This window comes from Pleurodeles waltl, chromosome 9 (genome assembly GCF_031143425.1).
Source record: "Pleurodeles waltl isolate 20211129_DDA chromosome 9, aPleWal1.hap1.20221129, whole genome shotgun sequence".
NCBI classification, from domain to species: Eukaryota; Metazoa; Chordata; class Amphibia; order Caudata; family Salamandridae; genus Pleurodeles; species Pleurodeles waltl.
This window is the reverse complement of record NC_090448.1, coordinates 886,786,841-886,804,742: the sequence shown is the minus strand read 5'-3', so window position 1 is coordinate 886,804,742 and position 17,902 is coordinate 886,786,841. Positions and strand designations below refer to the sequence as shown.

Below are 17,902 nucleotides of genomic sequence, written 5' to 3'. Positions count from 1 at the left end.
TCCTCGTGCCTTGGTATATTTACGCCTGTCTGCATCTAGCGAGCATACAGTGCTCATAGAAGTACATTAAATATAAGCCTGGCTCTATACTGGCAGTCTATTCATTCTGTGTATACAGATGTTTAGTGTTAGAGTAGAGCATTAACTTCAGCACCAGATCTCTAGTGCCAATTTTCCTGCTATAGCGCCATAGCTGTCATGACGTTTGGGCCGTTGGTTTAACATTTAATGGGTAAATCTTAAGGGTGAGTTAAGTCAGGTACTTGGAATTGTGTATTCTGTTTGGAGTTTAAGTAAACTTGTGCTAGAAGCACTTGCTTTCTTACCTGACAAGCATTCGATTTTCCATGAGCGCCCGGGTTGTGCACTACAATTAATAAATATGTATAGACATAGGAGTGGAAAGGTTGTATTGCTTTCCAATTAATTGTAATGACTAAAAACAACAAATCAATGTCAGCGTCTTTCCTGTATGCCAGGGTGATGACCCAATATTTGGCACGATTACTGCTGGTTTATTGATCATAGATAGAAGCACATGATTGTGCCACATGGATCCATGGATTTTTCTGAGATTTTATAAAAAAAAAAAAAAGCTTTTTAGCCCTGGCAGGTTCCCTGGGGGATACATGCACCAAGGCTAGGGGCTCAGCGTGTCCCTACCCTGGCCCCTTTTTCTTTTTGTATCTTTTATTGTGGGGATCGGCTGAAGCAGAGTTGCAAAATGGCTGCCAACAGTTCCTTGTTGAAGTATTGGCAGCCAATCAAATATCAGCACCGGGTTAGTTGGATTCACCAGTCGCGGCTCACGGGGGTTACAAGCGACAGGGCGGCGCATGGAGGTTAATATTAATAATATAAAGTAATTTTTATTTGAAAAGTAAAGAAAAAAGAACTTACCTGCATGCTGCACTGCTGCTCCTCCATCTTCTCAGCAGGCAGCACAGACTCCCAGCCTGCCCTGTAGCCAATCCTGACATTGTTCAGCGCAGCATTAGGATTGGCTGGGAGCACCCAGACTGGAAGCCTGTGCCTGCTCTCGCTAGCCTGGCAACACAGTGCCGGGCTGGAGAGAGCACAGTGCCCATGTGTGTTTGGCCGGCCAGAGAAGGCCGGCCAAACACATGTGCGCACTGAGGGAAGTGCACTCCCCTCGTCCCCGGTATTCCCAATGCCCCACTCCTTTAACAGCAAAAGGATAATAAACTTAGTTTATTATCCTTTTGTTGTTAAAGGATTTGCAGCGGTTGCTGCCAGTAGGGGAGTGGGTGGGGGGGGGGGGGTTGCTCCTCTGCCTTAGTGGAGGAGCCAACGCTGGGATTCACAGAGGATCCGCATCCCTAGATATCTATATTTTTTAACCTTTAATAACTCCAAAACTACTGAATGGATTTACACCAAATCACAAAAAAGCACAATCTGCGGAACAGTATCTAGCTTCCTGACAAATTTGGAGTAATTCCGTTCAGTGGTTTGGGCTGTAGGCATGCCTAAAGACCCAATGAAAAAATGAATGGGGAGACTCGTTTTCAGAATCCCCAAAACTTTCAAGACAGCAGCTGAACTGACTAAAGTATAAGTTTTGAAAATTTTGTAAATGATTCAACAGTATATATATGCCTATAAACATATATATATGTTCGATGGCATGTGTAGCTGCAGATACACATGCTGTGCATTATCCTGCCATCTAGTGTTGGACTCGGAGTGTTACAAGTTGTTTTTCTTCGAAGAAGTCTTTTCGAGTCACGAGACCGAGGGACTCCTCCCTTTCGGCTCCATTGCGCATGGACGTTAACTCCATCTTAGATTGTTTTCTTTCCGCCATCGGGTTCGGACGTGTTCCTCTATGCTCCGTGTTTTGGTTCGGAAAAGATAGTCATCCATCAGAAAATTTGACTGTATTGTTTGCGCTCGGTACCAGGTTAGTGCTAGCACATCGACACAGAAGAAACAAAGGTTCCGGCAGCCCTTCGGGGTTTCCACTCCTCGGCGGGGCCTGGTCGGCCCGACCGCGTCCATCTTCAACGCTCATGGACCAGACCCCCTTCCGCTTCTGCCCCAACTGCCACACTAAGTATCCTTATACGGAACAACACGGTCTGTAATCTGTGTTTGTCCCCCGAACACAACGAGGATACTTGCGAGGCCTGTCGGGCATTTCGATCCAACAAGACACTGCGGGATCGAAGAGCTCAAAACCCAGATGGCGTCGACACCGGCCGGACACACCAATGTCGAAGAAGAGGAGCCATTCGCCATTAGAGATTCGGACTCAGACGAGTCTGAGAGTGAGCAGCCGAAGACGCAGCAAACAGTGAGTAAACCAGCCCCGGGAAAAACTCACACAAAAATCATGAAGGCCCAGGGGACGCCACTGCCAACAGGCCATAGCTTTACCCGAAAACACAGTGACCAAACATCGGCACCGAAAAAGGCCTCCCAGCAGCCGAAGACATCCGACTCCGGTCGAGATACCGGCTCCGAACAGACACGGCACCGAGAGTTCGGCACACCGAAAATCAAAAAGATTTCCTCGGAGCCGAAAAAGACTGTCGAAAAAATGTTGGTACTGAAACATTCGTCCTCGGAGCCGAAACAAAGCTCCTATACAGAGGAACAAGGCCTTTCCACATATTTACAAGGCCATAGATTTGAACAAGAGCTGGGCATGGGAGAGCCTGACCACACACAAAGAAGGCTCCATATCCAAAAGGACACAGAGAAAATTAGAACTCTTCCTCCAATCAAAATGAAAAGGAAGCTTGCATTCCAAGAGGTGGAAATGCAGCCACAGGCAAAAGTGGCAAAAGAGAAAACTCCACCACGATTTTCGCCACAACAATCACCATTACATTCCCTACATCTGTCCCCGGTAGCAATACCCCCAATGATGCAGTCACCAACGCACACAGGGATGAGTCAAGATGACCCGGATGTATGGGATTTGTATGACGCACCGGTCTCTGACAATAGTCCAGAATGCTACCCGGCAAGACCTTCACCACCTGAAGACAGTACTGCTTACATGCAAGTGGTTTCCAGGGCAGCTTCATTTCATAATGTTGCATTGCATGCAGAGCCCATAGAAGATGACTTCTTGTTCAACACCCTGTCGTCTACGCACAGCCAATACCAAAGCTTGCCAATGCTGCCAGGCATGTTAAACACGCTAAACCGGTGTTTCAAGACCCAGTCAAAGGCAGAGCCATCACGCCTAGGGTGGAGAAGAAATATAAACCCTCCCCCTACTGACCCTGTGTACATCAAACAACAGTTAACTCCAGATTCAGTGGTAGTAGGAGCAGCCCGAAAACGGGCGAACTCACAAACTTCTGGAGACGCACCACCACCCGACAATGAAAGTCGGAAATTCGATGCAGCAGGCAAAAGGGTGGCAGCACAAACAGCCAATCAATGGCGAATTGCCAACTCTCAGGCTCTTCTAGCAAAGATACGACAGGGCACATTGGGATGAAATGCAACATCTCATTCAACACCTTCCCAAAGAGTTCCAGAAACGTGCCCAACAGGTTGTCGAGGAAGGCCAAAGTATCTCCAACAACCAAATAAGGTCGGCCATGGACTCAGCAGACACGGCGGCCAGAACAGTAAACACAGCAGTAACCATTCGGAGACACGCATGGCTACGAACCTCCGGATTTAAGCCTGAAATTCAGCAAGCAGTGCTAAAAATGCCATTCAATGAACAACAACTATTTGGGCCGGAGGTGGATACAGCGATAGACAAACTGAAGAAAGACACTGACACGGCCAAAGCCATGGGCGCGCTCTACTCCCCACAGAGCAGAGGCACTTTTAGGAAGCCACACTTTATAGGGGGGTTTCGGCCCAGACCACAGAGCCTTCCACCTCACAAGTCAGACCCACATATCAGGGCCAATATTAGAGAGGAGGTTTTCGAGGACAATATAGGGGTGGACAGTTCCCTAAAACAAGAGGGAAATTCCAGAGCCCAAAAACCCCACAAACTAAACAGTGACTTCAACGTCACAAACCCCCACCACACAACACCAGTGGGGGGGAGACTCACAGATTATTACCACAACTGGGAACACATAACTACGGACGCGTGGGTCCTAGACATTATCCAACATGGTTATTGCATAGAATTCCTACATTTGCCACCAGATGTGCCTCCAAGAGCACACAACATGTCCAAGCAACACTTGGATCTGTTACAGCTAGAAGTCCAAGCATTGTTACAAAAAGAAGCAATAGAACTAGTACCCAACCATCAAAAAGGAAAGGGTGTTTACTCACTGTATTTCCTAATCCTAAAAAAGGACAAAACACTGAGACCCATATTAGACCTCAGAACGCAAAATCTTTACATCAAATCAGATCACTTTCACGTGGTGACACTTCAAGACGTCATTCCCTTGCTCAAACAACAGGACTACATGTCAACATTAGATCTCAAGGATGCTTATTTCCACATACCCATACATCCTTCCCACAGGAAATACTTGAGGTTTGTAATCCAAGGCGTGCATTACCAATTCAAAGTGTTTCCATTCGGCATAACAACAGCCCCAAGAGTATTCACAAAATGCCTTGCAGTAGTAGCTGCTCACATCAGGAGGCAGCACATGCACGTATTTCCTTACCTAGACGATTGGTTAATAAAAACCAGCACTCAGCAACTGTGTCTTCTACACACAGAATACGTCATACAAACCCTTCACAAACTAGGGTTCTCTATAAACTACCAAAAGTCACATCTACAACCGTGTCAAATACAACAATACTTAGGAGCAACAATCAACACACAAAAAGGGATTGCCACTCCAATCCACAAAGGGTACAAGCCTTCCAAAATGTAATACTAAACATGCACCCAGAACACTATCAAGTGAGGTTTGTAATTAAACTCCTAGGCATGATGTCTTCATGCATAGCCATTGTCCCAAACGCAAGACTACACATGCGTCCATTACAACAATGTCTAGCAACACAATGGACACAAGCACAGGGTCAACTTCAAGATCTAGTGTTGATAGACCGCCAAACACACTCCTCGCTTCAATGGTGGAATCCTATAAATTTAAACCAAGGGCGGCCATTCCAAGACCCAGTGCCTCAATACGTGATCACAACAGATGCTTCCATGATAGGGTGGGGAGCACACCTCAACCAGCACAGTACACAGGGACAATGGGACGCTCAACAAAGGCAACTGCATATAAATCATCTAGAGCTCTTAGCAGTGTTTCTAGCATTGAAAGCATTTCAACCGCTAATAGCCCACAAACATATTCTTGTCAAAACAGACAACATGACAACAATGTATTACCTAAACAAACAGGGAGGGACACACTCATCACAACTGTGTCTCTTAGCACAAAAGATTTGGCATTGGGCGATTCACATTCGCCTAATAGCACAGTACATCCCAGGGATTCAAAACCAGTTAGCCGACAATCTCAGTCGAGATCACCAACAAACACACAAATGGGAAATTCATCCCCAGATACTACAAACTTACTTTCAGCACTGGGGAATACCAGAAATAGACCTATTCACAACAAAAGAAAACGCAAAATGCCAAAACTTCGCGTCCAGGTATCCACACCCTCAGTCCAAGGGCAATGCGTTATGGATGAGTTGGTCAGGGATATTTGCCTACGCTTTTCCCCCTCTCCCACTCCTTCCTTATCTTGTAAACAAATTGAGTCAAAACAGACTCAAACTAATACTGATAGCACCAACCTGGGCTCGCCAACCATGGTACACAACACTACTAGACCTGTCAGTAGTACCTCATATCAAACTACCAAACAGACCAGATCTGTTAACTCAACACAAGCAACAGATCAGACATCCGAATCCAGCATCGCTCAATCTAGCAATCTGGCTCCTAAGTCTTAGAGTTTGGACATTTAGACCTTACACAAGAATGTATGGAGGTCATTAAGCAAGCTAGAAGACCCACTACAAGACATTGTTACGCAAACAAATGGAAAAGATTTGTTTATTATTGCAATCATAATCAAATCCAACCACTACACGCTTCTGCAAAGAACATCGTAAGCTATTTATTACACTTACAAAAATCAAACCTAGCCTTTTCTTCTATCAAAATACATCTCACAGCAATATCTGCCTATCTGCAGATTACACATTCAACATCACTCTTTAGAATCCCAGTCATCAAAGCATTTATGGAGGGTCTAAAGAGAATCATACCCCCAAGAACACCACAAGTTCCCTCGTGGAACCTCAATATTGTATTGACATGACTCATGGGTCCACCTTTTAAACACATGCACTCTTGTGAAATGCAATACTTAACCTGGAAAGTAGCCTTCCTAATAGCTATCACATCACTTAGAAGGGTAACATAAAGTGGTTCTCCGGACAAATCCAAAGTTCTTACCAAAAGTTATATCACCGTTCCACCTAAACCAAACAGTGGAACTCCCAGTATTTTTTCCACAACCAGACTCAGCAGCCGAAAGAGCCTTACATATGCTAGACATCAAAACAGCATTAATGTATTACATTGATAGAACAAAACAATTTCGCAAGACAAAACAATTGTTTGTGGCCTTTCAAAAACCTCATGCAGGAAACCCAATATCCAAACAAGGCATTTGCTATATTAAAGCAAAAAGAGATCTGCCTATTACGCCAAAGGCGCACTCCACTAGGAAGAAAGGCGCCACAATGGCCTTTCTAGGAAGTATACCTATGACAGAAATCTGTAAGGCAGCCACATGGTCTACGCCTCATACAGTCACAAAACATTACTGTGTAGATGTGTTAACGACACAACAAGCCACAGTAGGACAGGCTGTATTACGAACATTATTTCAGACAACTTCAACTCCTGCAGGCTAAGCCACCGCTTTTGGGGAGATAACTGCTTACTAGTCTAGGCACAGCATGTGTATCTGCAGCTACACATGCCATCGAACGACTTACCCAGTGTACATCTGTTCGTGGCATGAGACGCTGCAGATTCACATGCGCCCTCCCGCGTCCCCGGCAGCCTGTAGCCGTTATAATTTGTTCAACTTATACATTTGTACATTTGTAAATGTATACTATTTTTTATACACATTATGTACATACATACTCACTCCATTGCATGGGCTCTTTTACTATATACACAACTCCTACCTCACCCTCTGCGGGGAAAACAATCTAAGATGGAGTCGATGCCCATGCGCAATGGAGCCGAAAGGGAGGAGTCCCTCGGTCTCGTGACTCGAAAATACTTTTTCGAAGAAAAACAACTTGTACCACTCCGAGCCCAACACTAGATGGCAGGATAATGCACAGTATATGAATCTGCAGCGTCTCATGCCACGGACAGATGTACACTGGGTAAGTGACATTTTCCATATGTTTTTGTTTTTTTTTGCCGGTAATTTTAGCGCTGCTTCGCGAAATTTTCAAAACTGATACAACAGTTGGTTCAGCTGCTGTCTTGAAAGTTTCAGGGTGATCCATCAAGCTGGGGCCAAGAAAAAAGAAATATAGATATCTAGGGGCACGGAGGGTCCACAGATCCAACTTGTCCCCGTGCTGATCAACCAGGATGTTTTTGGCAGCCATTGTCCCAAAGGAAAAAACAAGAAGGGAAAAAAAGAAAAGTGGCCAGGGTAGGGATACCCTGAGCTGCTAGCCTTGGTGCAGGGGTCGACCAGGGAACCTGCCAGGGCAAAAAAGCTATTTTTAACTCTTGGAAAAATCTGCTGATGGATCCATGGATTTTTCCGTGATTTGAAAAAAAAAAAAAAAGCAACAAAAAAAAACATAAGCTCCTGCGCTGTAAAGTATTTGCCCCCTGGGTGGGCCAGGTCCTGGGGGAATTAGTGTGTTAAAAAAGGAGGAGCTGCACAGGGCCCCTCTCCTATGACTTTCAGAAGCCACAGGGACTGGCACCTCCCTGAAGCAATCAATAAAGACAGTGGGGGACAGTGCAGCCTCTCCGCAGCTCCAGGGACTTCCACCTCCCCGGGGCCTGTTAAAAAAAATTAAATAATGCCACCTGGTCCCCCGGGACCACCGTAATATAAATAAATAATAGGGGGTCCCGGGACAAATACCTTTAAAAAAAAATATATATATATATATATATATATATATTTACACACACACACACACACACACACACACACATATATATATATATATATACACACACACATATACATATTTAATTTAAGCCTTCAATGAAGATACCTTCAGTGGAGAACCAGGACTACAAGCAACCTTTTCTTCTCCTGTGTCATTTGCCATCACTTCCCTGTTATCCGCCAGCTCATCTTTGTCCATGTACATGTCTCTTACTGAACATTATTGTGTCTTTTGCTCGCACCCCCTCTTCCTTCATTTGATACTTGTGTCTTCTATTTTCTGCTCTATTTCTTTCAATGCACCTATTCTTCACCTTATCTCCGCCTTTACTCTTGTTGGACCTTTGTCCTGTCAACGTCTTCTTTGTTCTTCCTCCTGTCACTGTCTTCCTCGACTGTTCAGTCTATTCCCGCACATCTCTGTTTTGTACCCCATGTGCTTCTCCCACCTCTTTCTGCTCATGCCTTTCTTCTTCTACCAGCTCCGTATTCATCCATCAGTCCAAATGAACAACTCACTCATCCACTTTAGCTGTCACCCCACCCATACATTCCCCATCTCTTCCATTTGTCCAGACCTCCGTCCATTGTCATGTGCTTTCTCATGTCTGCCTACCAATCTGACTGTTGATGTATCAATCTTTTCATCTTTCCACAACTAATTTAGTTCCTCTGCCAAAACTATTTCCGAGCCAGCTTGCCTAAGTCAAGAAAGTACTAAGCTGTTTGACATAAGCACGGGGAGAATTCTGGCAGTTTTCTTTATGGATAGGTCGAGACTGCCCCAGTGTTTTGAAAGGTCTTGCAAACATGACCACCTATATATTTAACTGGGACGATATCCGGAGTGCTGAAGTCGAAGGTTTCATTGTATGGTTTGCTGCTCTTGTGATGCTGACTGTACGTGTAAATCCAGACATGCCTAATATGATCAGTGTTTCTAGAAGTCCATTGGTGGCAGAAGACTGCTAGAATGTTGTCAGGTGGATGTATTGGTGATTGTCTTGTGGTTTTTGTATTCTTTCAGATGGCCATCATATTTAACCAAGAAGGGCTGAGGGCCATCCAGCCTCCATGTGTCATCCAGAGCTTCATCAGCCACAATGCTGTGCTCTACAAGGTGTTTGTGGTGGGTGAGTCCTACACTGTGGTGGAGCGACCGTCATTGAAGAACTTCTCCCCTGGTGTTTCAGGTAATGCACATGGGTCCTCCTGAATTTAGCACAACACATTCAGCAAATGAGATTCCAGCTGGAAGGGAAAGCACACATTGAACAACAGTTTCTTTAAAAGTTCTACATTGTGAGACGTTGTAGTGTGCAGCACATTACTTTTTAAATACGCATGTACACATTTCATTTCCTGGTCTTTGTAGTTGTTTAGTGGCTGGCTGAGAGTGCCTCAGAATTAAGGGTGTGTGAATATAAAAATATGCTAGTGGTGCTGTGCACAAGTAACGACTTACACACGTTATGACGCTTACAGTTTGTATAAGGCTTATAGTCAAAGTTTTTCACAGGTAATTTTTTGCTAGAGTATTTTCCATTACGTGGCAATTCTCTCACCACCCTGCAAACTCCGTAAAATTCAGGAAGCTTTCTCACTATTTTTAAAAAAAGATTACCAAAAATGTTTTTAATGTATTTTATTTATTTGGCATCTTGGCACTAGTGAACATGAATTCAGTTTAAAAGCTGGGGTGGTGGGGCAAAACAGAAATATTTTCAAGTTCCCTTTCTAGCATTAATCAAAATAATACATGCATTGTAGGGCTGTAGGGAGGGCATTTCATAGACCGGGCAAGATATTTCAAAAGACCTGCTTCTGCATCTAGCCAATTTGAATTTAGGGTACCATGAGAAGATGAATTTCTGGTCTAAGCGACCACACTGAAATGAATGGAGCTACTAGTTTAGTCCGAAATTCAGTCTCAGTCTGCCAAAGAGCTCAGCGCACCATGGAAAGCCCCATATACTGGATGTGTGCCTTGATTGACAGCCATTGCAAGGAAGGCCATGCTACTGAGGCCAGGCTGCAGCGTCAAAGGCCACATACCAATTTGACTGCCAGGTTTTGGAGCCACTGGAGTTCCTTTAATACCTTCACATTGAGCCAGGGGTAGATGGAACTGTAGAAGTTTGTGAGAGAGAATGCAGGCTGCAAGACTGTTGAATGCCTGGGGGTGGGTTGGATAGAGTTAAATCTGTACAAATACCGCCCTTCCCTATAGATGTCTGAAGGTCCCAGTCCACTGTTCGTCCTCCCAAAGGCACCCACATGGCTGCACCTTGAAGGCTTATACGCAGCAACTAGAGAATGGATCGCAGAAGGGTAGAACTTGAAACTGAGAAAGGAGGTAATCCTCTCACCCAGTTACCTGCATTCAGGATATTTTGCATCTCGACGTCAGCAAAGTTAGGTCTGAGTAGTAAAAATCTCATTCTTGTGCTTTGCGTCAATTCAGTTGAGATTGTATTTTGGATATCCTGGGAGTTATAAGACACAATTAAAAAAAGATTGAATACGGGGATGTTCATGGGCTATAAATACAATAGTATCCGTTTACAAGCTTTAACCCCAAATTTGCATAAAATAGTGTACCACGGACAGGAGACCATAGCGTATTAAATCATCAAATATATCTAGTCCACAGGGGCAGACAGATATTTAATGTCACCAGGGCACCTGTTTCATCTCCCAATTAGCCAACAATGGCTATCTATTAAGACGTGCCCTGGCTTATGAAAATTCTTTTTTAACAGTAATACTTCGATACAAATCGATTCCCTGGATCGTTTTATATTCCATGTACTCTAACGTGCTTTGGGTCATGTTTTTCCCCCTTATAAAATGTTTTAAAAGTAATGGTGAATTATCTAAACTAAAAGTCTGTCGAGAGTCGAAATGTTTTTTTGTGAACACACAAAGAAATAAGGCACATAAGGTTATGGGGTTATTAGCGTTCCTCTATTATTATTATTGCTACTATTATTATTATCTATTATTATTCATTTATAGAGCGTATGGCTACCATATTGTATTGCATGAACATCATGCAAATTACTGTGTTTTCAGAGCATGAAGATGTCCAGACTTGGATTGCAACATTAGTTTGTTTCAACTTAATGTAGCGGAATTTACAGGACAATCTCCCTTTAGAAGCAGTGGGGTCAAAACCAAGTAATGAAATCAAGAGTGCGGGATGCCATGCTGACAGAGGAGGAAGTAAAATGCAAGCATCCGGAAATAACAGAAGTTTATGTGTCACGCGCTGACAGGAAACGGGGCGATTTTTCTATAAACACACCGTCACGGTGTTTCTGCTTGCTAGTGTCTGCCAAGCGTTACACGCTTCTCGGTGGACTAGTCGATTTCTGGAAAATCGTTTCTTGCCGATGGACTTTTTGAAATATGTACAGCAGCTAAAACAAATTAACTTCTATTGTTGAAATGAAAACATCAATTAAAACATTCAGACACTATGAGACACAGCTGGCCTGTTTCGAGACACACACCCCCATATACTGGAATTTTGATATAGTCGAAACCAATTGTAATTGGCTAACTGGAAATTCCACCCAGTTTATCAGGTGACTTGTCTCAAGCTCTGAAATCATTGTCTTAAGTCCGATCGTAAGATGTTTTCGTGTTGTACAGTTAAGTCTTGAAAACATGTTGATCGTGCTTTTTTCCAAGTATGTGTGTGTTGAGCATTTTTAATATGCAGACATCCGTTAACATTTTGACCGAGCGCCCACAACTAATTCAGCCTGACCGACGACTCTTTTCGGGATGCTGCAAGGTCCTCTCCATGTTTTCTTGATAGCAGCTCCACCTATTGCCGGACTGAAGCGCCCATGCATTTTGCGTAGACTCTGGAATATTTTCTTTTACATTTAGTCCTGAGAAAAAATAGGGATGTTCTATAAAATAATATGAATTCATAGCGGACACTGCTGTGGTGAGTTAAAAGATAACCAGTTTCTGTGTAGCACTTGGGACATAATTTGTCAAGTAAAAGCGCCCTGAATGCGCACATTAAAAACAGGAGGCCACAATACCAAAGTAATCATTACCATTTAAAAAAACACTTGTTTTTCTTGTGTAAGCTGGCTGCTAACCTTTATCTTGTTTGTTGGTATTTCAGACCGAGAATCCATATTTTTCAACAGCCACAATGTTTCGAAGCCAGAATCCTCTTCAGTGCTAACAGCGGTAAGTATGATTTATTTTTTGGCCTAAGTAATTTCCATGTAAATATCTAAGAAGAGTCCCTAGCGTTTACTGCGCTCGATGTCACCACAGCAGCGCATCGTGAGCCCCTCGACTTGGGAGATACAACACGGACTGGTGAAGGGCACTTGCAGACACTCAGACCCAGGACCGGCTTTAGGACTTTTGGCGCCCCCACCCCATGACCTCCTTCTCGGTTTTACTCACTCACTACTACCCGGCAAATGTGCCATCAAATCTCTCCATCGCTCCTCTTTTACATTCATTCATGTGTTTTAAAGCACTTGCAAAGGCTGACTTTACTAATCCACTCAGCTATCCACATAAAATATAGGGGCATATTTAAGAGCCCCGAGCGCCAATTAAACGCCACATTAGCGTTATTTTTTTATGTTAATGTGGCGTTGGAAGGCCAAAAACGCCAATGCCCATTTACAAAGTGGCGCAGTGTGCTACATTATGCTTGCGCCAGGCATAATGTTTGCAAAGATGGCATTCCTCCCGTTAGGGGCCCCGAAAAAACGGTGCAAAGAAACTTGACAGATTTCTTTGTGTCATTTTTTTCCGGCACTTTTAACGCCTGCTCAGAGCAGGTGTTAATAAGAGGCTTCAATTGGTTACAATTGGCCTCTGGGTGCTTTGCAGTATTAGCATCAACATTGTGTACGCTAATCCTGCAAAGCGCCTGACTAGCACGAAAAATTCTGATGCTAGTCCCCTCACTACCGCCATGGTGTGCCGTTTTTTAAATACAGCGCACGCATGGTGGCGTTAGATGGGTGCTCAGGGGCACAAGAAAAGTGGTGCAGCACTTGGTGGAGCGCCACTTTTTTCAAATATGCCCCACAGGGGCATACTTAAGAGCCCCTAGTGCCATTCTAAAGCCACATTATTATACATTTTTTATGCTAATGTGGCGTGAGAAAGCTAAAAAGGTTGCACCATATTTACAGAGTGGCGCAGTGCATGCATGGCACCACTTTGTAACCCCTTTGTGCTACATTATGCCTGTGCCAGGCATAATGTATGCAAAGGGGGCATCCCCCAGTTAGGAGGGCCAAAAAAATGGTGCAAAGAAATCTGACAGATTTCTTTGCGTCATTTTTTCTGGCACTTTTAACGCCTGCTCAGACCAGGCATTAAAAGGAGGCTTCCATTGGTTACAGTGGGCCTTTGGGTGCTTTGCAGGAATAGTGTCAACATTTTTAATGCTAATCCTGCAAAGCGCCGGACTAGTGTAAAAAAATTCTGACGCTAGTCCCCTAAGTACCGCCATGGTGCGCCGTATATCAGATATGACGCACACATGGTGGTGTTAGGAGGGGTGCAAGAAAAGTGGTGCAGCACCGTATGCAGCACCACTTTTTTCAAATATGCCCCACAGGGGCATACTTAAGAACCCCCTAGTGCCATTCTAAAGCCACATTAGTGTCATTTTTTTTTCCGCTAATGTGGCGTTAGAAGGCTAAAAATGTTGCACCATACTTACAAATTGGTGCAATGCATGCATTGCGCCACTTTGTAACCCTTTGCGCTACATTATGCCAGCGCCAGGCATAATGTATGCAAAGAGGGCATACCTCCGTTAGGGGGGGCAAAAAAATGATACAAAGAAATCTGTCAGATTTCTTTGCGTCATTTTCTTCCAGCATTTTTAACGCCTGTTCAGAACAGGCATTAAAAGGAGGCTTCCATTGGTTAAAATGGGACTCTGGGTGCTTTGCAGGATTAGCATACTTTTTTTGAAGCTAATCCTGCAAAGCACCGGACTAGGTAAAAAATTCTGACGCTAGTCCCCATACTACCGCCATGGTGTGCTATATTTTAAATATGACACACACATGGTGGCGTTAGGTGGGCGCTAAAGGGTGCAAGAAAATAAATATGCCCCATAGTTCTGTTTTTTGCAGCAGGCATATTAACCCTCATTGCTACTTTATGTTGAGTCAAAACTGCCACTAGGCAAAATTCCCATCTCTCGCCCTAGCAGGAACATTAATCACAAGAGGTATCTTGACATTTTTATTGTTTCTTGAAGGTTGGACGCACAAGGAGCTTTTCAGCAGGTGCTTTTAAATTGCAAGTTTCGGAAATTATTACTCAACACAGCGCCCCCCTGAGGTCAGCACCCGGTGCGGCCGCACCACCCAAAAGCCAGCCCTGCTGAGACCCCTCCTTAATTATATACTGTTTTCTTTGTAAACTGGGTTGTGCTCCATACAGTTCAAGTGGGTCAATTCCACATTGTCACATTCAACCCCAAATATCTACTCTGCCTTTGGTTCATCCATGCTTTTTTTCTGATCGACAACCCGGCATGTTTTCCCACCATACTCACCCTGGTACGGTGACACTGCTGCCTTCTCATACAACAGCTTCAATGACTTGGCACCTAGAACCCCAAGAGATACTTCCCACTGTCAAGAAAGAACAACATTTTGAGCACTTAAGTTTCATTGTGGTTAGATTACTCTAATGCTCTGTACTTGGGACTATTAACGCTTCTTACCAAGAAACTATACATGATTCAAAATGTTGCTGCTAGGCTAGTCAGCGGTGCCTGTCGCACCTTTCACATTTCCCCAGTCATGGCTCAACTGCATTGGTTGCTGGTGAAATAATTAAAAAAAAAAAAATCTTTGCCTCATCCATAAGGTGATCTATTAAACCAACAGCTCTTCCTTTTGGTCCTATTTCAGTTAGCATCTTCCCAGCCACACTCTAAGATCAGCTTCTCGCTATAATTCAGTGGTTCCTAAGTATTACCGGTAAATGCTGAACATGTTCTCCTCGTCATAGCTATTCGGAAGTAGAAATGGCTTCCAGTTTCTCTCAAGGCTGAGCCAGACCTTCTAAGATTCAGGAGGTGCCTAGAAATATGGCTTTTTCTTGGTATTTAACAATGAATACCAGCAAGTGCTTTTAGCGCCAAGATACCCGAGTGGTTCCATAGTTGCACTCTACAAAAAAGTAAAACATAAACAGAATGACCACTCCTAGAGAAGTACACACCAGTGGATATGCTCATGACCCATGCATCTGTCTTCTTGTACTTTCAGGCTACATCATTGTGAACCAGTCTCTCATGCTTCTGTCAAGTGTTAATTTCGGAGGCACATCTGACAACTGAGTCCCTGGGCCTAGAGGGCTTGAAACTAGGCAAACTAATTAGTTCTTCGGGTTGATAACTGTGCAGAACTAGGTGCTGTGACCCAAACTGTGCTTCCTGCGTGCAGCTTCAACACGATGTGGACCATTTATGTCAAACAAACCTGTGACTGTATCTATTCTCCTTCTCAGTCCCACTCTAATTCACCTCAATCATCAGAAGCTCAGTAGATGCAAGTAGCTGAGATGTCCTCTCACTCCATGACCACCATGAAGCTCTGACTGTTGGAGCCCCTGAAAAATTAAACAGCTTTGATTCTCACTCAGGTGGCAGATATCAAAAGTAGATTCTCATAGCTAGATTATCCGTGTGATCTAATGAACAGTCATAGTGTTTGATAATTAATCCCCTGTCTAAATTGCAACAACCGAGCAAGCCAGATCTTCTCCTATGGAAATCAACAAACCATGCCATACCTGAGTTAGACTATTCCAGACATTCTACTTACTTCTAGTCAGTAACCCATCCTGTGTTCGAAGTGCATTAAGAAAAATATGGGCACTGTGATGCTGCATGCAATTGGGGGGGGGAGTGTTAATGACTGTGGGGGTGGGGTCAAAGGTGTGGCTCAAAAAAATATATTCTCCTTCAGGTAGCTACATATAAAATAACTCACCACTTAAATGAAAAACTTCAAAAAGTTAAGTTAATCAGTGGTAAGGGCACTATTGTGTATTATGAAACCTCAGGTAATGCACTCTGTGTGTAACAAGAAAGCCACAGAATAAAATCTTGGTTGGTGCAATGGAGAATTGTGTATTGTTAGGGCTACGAGGGCCCAGCCTGTGACAAAAAGCACTGGAACGTGTATGTCATTTTGTTAAAGTTGCATTACACGCAGTATAAGACAGACTGCTACCAAATGTGCAAAAAGGTTTCAGATAAAATGGTGCTTCCGAAGTATAGGTTTTGGTAACACCCAGACTGTACGTAATGACTTATTTTTATCTAATAGCCCTGAAAAGCACACACTTTACAGCTCAGCTGGTAACTCCCTTGGACTGTCTGTCAAAGAGAATACATCTTTGTCATCACAAACCTTCATGTGGTTTGATCAATTAAACCAGTACCTGCTCCAAAGCCCCCCTTATATTTGCAGATTAGCCAATTGTGCGCGTTTGTGTTACTTTCAGGCAAGCAGTCAGCCGGGCAAGGAGGCCTGTTTATTGTTAAGCTGTTTGCCCCTCTCTTGGTCTCCTAACACAGGAGACTTCCTAAATAAAACTTAAGCTGAAGCATTTGCATGGTTGGAGTTTACCATCCTCGGCCGGTTGTCTTTCCATAAACAAGCATTTGCAATGCAATGGGTCTTGCATTCGTTTGAGTTAGAGCTATTAGCGTTGTAAACTCCTAACCAGACTTTTCGTGCCTCATAAATTGAAAATGAAAAATAAAACAGTTTTACATAAGTGAGCCGCTTCACAGCGCTACAGCCGCCATTAGCACTGGTGTAAAGAGACACACAAAAGAAAAAGAAGTTTGCTCGCAGTCAAACTTATGGGCAAAAGTGCAATTAGCCAGGTAACTGGGGCGATGGCCAAGGCAGTAACAAAACCTCCCCAAGGAGGGACAAACATAAGCCATTTACCAATGTAATCGAAGGATTTTTGAAGGGCAAGGCCACGAACAAGTGGTACTAATGAGCGTGAGGTGGGGGTAGTTAAAAAGCCCAGATGTATACTGAGACATAGGAAAAGCAGCACTATGGCGCAGCCGTGCTCAACCTAAAAATAGGGGAACGTTTTTTCATAAATTAAAGTAGGGGGCACGTCGTGCTCCTCTGATCCCGCCCACTTTGACTACTGAAACCATCACCGATCTATGCTGTTGGAAACTGTGTGAAGTATTAGTTATTGATAGCAGGACGAAGATCTATATGAAGAGTCAGTGTATATTAGTAGTGAATAAAGTAAATGTATGGGAAGAGGTACAGAGAGTATAGACATGAAGAAGCATTACTTTTAGAATACTTTACTCACATTGTTTCACTACATTAAAGTAGTATTGACAAAATGAGAAGACCTGACTAGGGCAAGGTACTGCTATGGTGATATACATTTTATTTTGATTGCAGTCTACTAAACGTGGTAGATATGACTGCAAAAAAAAATGGAACAGTCTGAAATGGGGTCTTTGGTTGGCAGTTAGGTTACCCCCTGCCCAAGCAAGGACCCTCACTCTAGTCAGGGTAAAGGAGAATCACCCTCAGTTAACCCCCGCTTACCACCTTGGTAGCTTGGCACGAGCAGGCAGGCTTAACTTCAGAAGCAATGTGTAAAGTATTTGTACCAACACAAACAGAAATACAGGGAAAACACTACAAAATGGACACCACACCAGTTTAGAAAAATAGGTAATATTTATCTAAATCAAACAAGACCTGAATGACAAA

At 43.7% G+C, this 17,902-nt stretch overlaps 1 protein-coding gene across 1 annotated transcript in view; it reads left to right on the top strand.

The window, feature by feature from the left end:
* Positions 1 to 17,902, top strand: part of ITPK1 (inositol-tetrakisphosphate 1-kinase) — a 480,681-nt gene that overhangs the window by 427,367 nt on the left and 35,412 nt on the right. Inside the window, exons 8-9 of the mRNA XM_069208217.1 lie at positions 9,136 to 9,301; positions 12,256 to 12,323. Coding sequence (XP_069064318.1) covers positions 9,136 to 9,301; positions 12,256 to 12,323 — 234 coding nt within the window. The remainder of the gene's footprint in view (positions 1 to 9,135; positions 9,302 to 12,255; positions 12,324 to 17,902) is intronic.